At 35.2% G+C, this 5925-nt stretch overlaps 2 protein-coding genes across 2 annotated transcripts; both read right to left on the reverse strand.

The window, feature by feature from the left end:
- Positions 1 to 872: 872 nt before the first annotated feature.
- Positions 873 to 3322, reverse strand: LOC109189728 (ATP-dependent DNA helicase pif1-like). The gene is made up of 2 exons (XM_019340339.1): positions 2948 to 3322; positions 873 to 2354 (listed from the first exon to the last, which is right to left on the reverse strand). The coding sequence occupies exons 1-2, from the start codon at positions 3320 to 3322 to the stop codon at positions 873 to 875; spliced, it is 1857 nt and encodes a 618-aa protein (XP_019195884.1).
- Positions 3323 to 3486: 164 nt separating this feature from the next.
- Positions 3487 to 5127, reverse strand: LOC109189730. Its single transcript, XM_019340340.1, has 3 exons — positions 4946 to 5127; positions 3922 to 4847; positions 3487 to 3827 (listed from the first exon to the last, which is right to left on the reverse strand). The coding sequence occupies exons 1-3, from the start codon at positions 5125 to 5127 to the stop codon at positions 3487 to 3489; spliced, it is 1449 nt and encodes a 482-aa protein (XP_019195885.1).
- Between the last annotated feature and the right edge of the window lie 798 nt (positions 5128 to 5925).

The following is a 5925-nucleotide window of genomic DNA, read 5'->3' on the forward strand; positions in this document are numbered from 1 at the left end:
AAATTTTAGGAATATTACTTTAGTGTTTGATTGCTTTAATGAATAGAAATGAAATATGTCTTTAAAATACATAAATGCCCCTATATACAAAAAATGTATAATAATAATAATAATAATAATAATAATAATAATAATAATTATTATTATTATTATTATTATTATTATTATTATTATTATTATTATTATTATTATTATTATTATTATTATTATTATTATTATTATTATTATTATTATTATTATTATTCTATAACAACATACATTATTGTAAAAAAAAAAATTTAAAGTTATACATGGAAAAATATTATGCAGAATTTGCATCAGTGGGAAAAAATATAAATTATATATGAAAATATAGAGTTGTAAATGAATGAAATTCTAAGAATCATAATCTAACCATATGTATACACACACAAATACTACGTCAGAATTTGCAGCTGGAGGGAAAGAAATATATATATATATTTTTTTAAAACGAAAAAAATATAAATTATTTAAGGCGCAGTACACAAATCTTATGCAGAATTTGCAGTATATATATAATTTTTTTTTGAAAACGAAAAAAATATAAATTATTTAAGGTGCAGTACACAAATCTTATGCAGAATTTGCACTGTATATATATATATATATATATATATATATATATATATATATATATATATATATATACACTAGTATTTGACCCGTGCGCTGCACGGTATGTAAATTAAAAAGTATTAATTGTGTGTATATTATGTTACAAATTGTGTGAACTACGGTTAAAATTTATAACATATAAATGAAATATGATTGGGATAGATGGAGATTAAGTCCTAGAAAAGAGAATAGTACGAAAAGAGATCAAATAGTTGCAAGGTCATGGAACTACAAAATTACAAATTATTGAAAACTTCATGATATACAACATTAGTGGTTGATATAGTAGTTGAACTTGGGTCTTTGACTATCAATATTTTGAGACCGTCAGGATTGTTAACCCGAGATGCAGCTACGTACAACTGACCGTGTACAAAAACCGGTTTCTTTAGTATTAAACCAACATGAGACAACGTTTGTCCTTGACTTTTGTTAATGGTCATTGCATATGAAAGCATAATTGGAAATTGCCTTCGTTGAAATTTGAACGGCAATCTTGGATCAGAGGGTGACATTGACATTCGAGGGATCAACACTTTTGTACCTTTGTTAGGTCCAGACAGAATCTCGCCTTCAATAACATGGTCTGCTAGTTTTGTGATTATCAACCGAGTCCCATTGCACAAACCAAGAGAATGGTCAATATTTCTCATTAACATTACCGGTGAACCTATTTTCAAAGTTAATGTATGATTCGGTAGACCTGAAACCCTAATGCTGTTTAGAAATTCCGGTGTGTGTACATCTCCAAATATACCGTTGTCGCCGTCAGCTTTGCATACTGCGTCTGAACTAAAGTACGACCTGCTTTCGGCATTATGCAACTCAGTCATATAGTCATTTACTGCATTGACCACATCGAGCGTTGGTGCTAATATAGCACGACCTAGCAGATGCTCGGGGTCAGTGTTTCCATTTGCAAACATAGGAAATGTACTGTGCACAATTGTTTTAATATCGTCCGCTCCGGATGACAATAACATGTGTTTTGGAATTTCAACCTCTGCGTAACCATCATTCCGCCCACCCAGCTTTCCATCACCGACATTAGCAATCCAATCGGCAAATTCTTGTAATGCCTGCCGATTTCCACCGTTGGGTACCGAACTTAGTCTTAAGTTTTGTGTCAACCTTAAAACTTTGCAACTATCCCATAGGCATGATGAATTTATGGCTGAAGAAACAATATCTTGCCGTGTACCTTTTGGAACTACCGGGAGAATTTGGCGGAAATCTCCACCCAAAACCACAGTTTTACCACCAAACGTCTTCATTTCACTACACGGGTCTACAAAATGCAATAAATCCATCATAGTTCGGTCTAATGCTTCAAAACAATGTTTGTGCATCATGGGAGCTTCATCCCATATTATCAAACTCGTCTTTATCAACAATTCAGCCAGGTCGCTACCTTGCTTAATGTTACAGGTTGAGTCTTCATTTATTGCAATAGGTATTGCAAATCTTGAGTGAGCAGTTCGGCCACCTGGTAACAACAGAGAAGCTATGCCACTTGATGCCACATTTAAAACGATCTGACCTTTGCATCGGATTGCAGCTGACAACGCTCTCCACAAGAAAGTCTTTCCTGTTCCACCGTAGCCATAAACAAAAAATAAGCCACCTTTACCGTCTGCAATGTCTTTTATAACCGTATGATAGATGACACTTTGTTCTTCGGTTAGTTTGGCAGAAAGCACTTCAGCATCTTCTTTCAACTGCTCGCAATTGTAACTTAACTTTTCAAAAACCAGCCTATTCTGAAACAACCTTGAATGATCAGTACTGGGTATTTGGCATCGGAGGATAGTCTTTTAAAGACTTATTTTGTTGACCCAATAGGTTTTCCAATTCGAACAATGCAAAGTTCTTTTTCTCTTCCTCTGTTAAGACCAAATCTGTTACGATGGCAACAGTCAGATAGTTATCGATATAACTTAAGATATTTTATTGTATAAAAAAAATGTACATTACCTGGTTGATTTAATATTCTTCTTTGATAGTGTTGAGCATCTTCAGACAAATGTTTCCACACTTGATTCCAGACATTTTCGGGCCTAATAATGGATGAGGATGTTAGTAAGACAACAAATAGCTTCCTTAATGAATATGCAGTTGACTAGTAGCTTGCTTCATTTATAGCATCAATGTATTCTTTATCATCGTCTAACAATCCATGAGCATAACATGCATCTCTAAACGTTAAGTACTCAACACCATTAACTGTCCTAATATCTTGGAAGCATTTTGGACCGCGGACTATGTTCAATAGACACCTTAAATAATAAATTTCTCCTGAAGCGGGTGGTACATAGAATATCCGACCAATTGAGAAACCCTTCTTTCTTGGATGCCATTCACGGATGTCCTTTTTCCACACAAATTTTGTAGGCATCTCAATGTAAGTTAATAAGCTCGCTTCTTTAAACTTCTGGTTCGCTACAAACCATGCATTAAACATACTTTGCCCAACGGTCTCTCTATTCAAGACATGATCAATGGTATCATCGTCTTGGAACACGACTGATTGGCAGTCAGGCAAGTGAAAGCTTAGTCGCTCAACCGGTGGAGTCCTGTACTGAACTTCAAAACTAAACAACCTCCATACTGCCTCGCACGCAGAGATGTACCTACAGTCATAGTACATGTTTATTTCATCCACCATCTCATTACCACCTTCATCCATTGTAGTCTTATAAAACTCAGCCGTTACACGGTCGTTACCCTTGTTGACATACTTGAATAGGTACTTGATTGACCTAGATTGGTTACACCACTCTACATTAATGTGGGCTTTGTATTTCAAGAGTAAGTACCGATTATGTGGTACAACATACCTATTGTCCAAATCTATTCCATTTTTTTTATTGTCCTCTTATCATCCCTTCTTCGATACAACCGGTAACCATCCTGGTCAAAATGGGATGCATCAATATATCTTTTTGGAAAATGTTTCGAACACTTTCCATTTACCATGGACGGTGAATTGCTCCTGGCAACACCACACGGACCGTGAACCATGAATTCTTCGAAAGCTTTGTAATACTCAACGTCAATCAACTTGTCTGGGATCTCGGCAGAAATGATCGTGTCCATAAAAGCAGGATTGGCAAAGCAGCTCGTCCCTTGTAGGAACAGTAATATGTGAGCGTGTGGAAGACCGCGTTTCTGAAACTCAATTGTGTATATCACTGTTGCATAAAGAATTATATTGTGTGAGTTATAAAATTCGTATTGATAATTAATGTATATAAAAAGGCATTTATAAGAAAATGCGGGGCGCACCTGCCCTTACCGGACCAAACAGTTTGCCGTATTTTATTTCTTTTATTAAGCAATCTAGCTTCATCTTAAAAACTTTGCAAACAATGTCCGGACGATCTTCAGCTTTCAAATTTATTTTCTCCAAAAAGCGTTGAATCTCCGGCCATTTAGGATTACATGTAAAGGTAATAAACAGGTTTGGATAACCTATAGATCTGCAAATTGCCATGGCGTCTTGGTAGTTCTGTATCATGTATCTTGCTCCTCCCGTGAAACTTGAAGGTAATATTATTCTTTTACCTTGCGAGCTAGGTTGAACTTCACCTCGTGTTAACGCATCAGAAAGACCTTTGTACGCCTCACATCTCAAAGCTTTTTGATTTGACCGAATATATAGCAACCTCGAAGATTCAACCATAGTATACGCATCAACCAAGAATTGTTGGAATAACCTTTTAGCGTACATTATAGTTGAAATCTCATTTGATCTTTCGTGAACACGGAACGCGAAGTATTCTCTTTGTGAAACACTCTTTCTTGCAAAATTTTGTTTAGTACCATGTGTTGCAAAATGCATGTCTTCCCTAAAACCATCCTCTCCATATGGAAATAAAAGCGGGTATTGCAATGGTAGATATGCTGGGTTTAATTCACTTATTCGTTTTAGCATCCCCGATCTAGACTCGACGACAATATCACGTTCGCCCATGCCAGGGTCTAGATCTCCAACAATGAGAGCAGCAACCTCGGAAGTAGTTGGTAGCGCATACGTTCTAGCATCTTTAGACCTCTTCCCTATTAATCTCATTCTAATTTCACTTGTAGGATTAGATTCCATAAATGACTTGGCCATTCTGAATGACTTAACCAAAACATTGTGCTCATCTAGGTCTTGCTTAATGTCATGAACTACATCAAGATGAAATGCAGAACCATTGTTTTCCGTCCTAGACAAATAAAAAAATATAATATAAGATTATAATATAAGATTATTATTATTAAAAAATGACAGGCCAAAAGAGTTGATTAACAGGGACTATTATACCTGAAAGAGTTGGATCGATTTTGTATCTCATTCTCTGTATCGTGAATGTATAACTGTGCAAATTTTGGTTGAGTGCCAAGAGCAGGCAATAAACTTCCAATCCGATGGAAATTCTGACCATTTATACGGAATATAGGAGGTGATGTTCCGTTGTTAATAGTTCTATCAATTTTTCCACCCATTGACGTGAAGCAAAACATGTTGTTATAGGACCTTATATTCTTCAAAAAACATTTGTTTTTCTCACTTGATGTAAAGAATAGATCAAACAACTTTTGAGGAGGCCTTGTCATCAATGGCAACTTTATCTTACCATTCACACAACATCCGGAGTATTTAGGCCTGTCACATGACCTTGAATTGCTAGACCGTTCATTGTACCAAAAAAATGCATTACAATGCTCGCACAAATACTCTGGATCACCACTATCAAAATAATAGTCTACAAAAAAAATTACTTTGATATTAGTTCACGGGGAAAAACAATAATATAGTTCATTTTAGTCCAAAGATAGTATGTCTTCGTTGGGCATCGTTTAATACGTACTCACCATTTTTTGAGGGCACATTGTCATGCAATTGTTCAACAACTTCGTGAAAATCTGATATCAAATTTCGACAATGCTTGATGGGTTCAGTCTCCGGCTCTACCACGATTATTTGCATGTTGTTGTCATTTGTAACACAACAATTATTTTCAAATCCTACAGAAACGATTATAGAATATATTACATTCTAATTTAATATTGACTATGCAATAACCAATTGCTCCTCATAATATATTGATACCTAATTGCGAATCTGGACTTCGATTTAGGTCGAAGTAACGATGTGTACAATTGGATGTAGTTGGTTTGTCGCGGTCGCCATTAACTGTACCGCAAATTGCTTTAATTACAAAAAAATTGTAGAACGACTTGTTAGACGATTAAGTATTACATTTGACTACAAAATAAATTTATACTAATCTTATAACAAAT

This window comes from Ipomoea nil, unplaced genomic scaffold (assembly GCF_001879475.1).
Source record: "Ipomoea nil cultivar Tokyo-kokei standard unplaced genomic scaffold, Asagao_1.1 scaffold1562, whole genome shotgun sequence".
Taxonomy (NCBI): Eukaryota; Viridiplantae; Streptophyta; class Magnoliopsida; order Solanales; family Convolvulaceae; genus Ipomoea; species Ipomoea nil.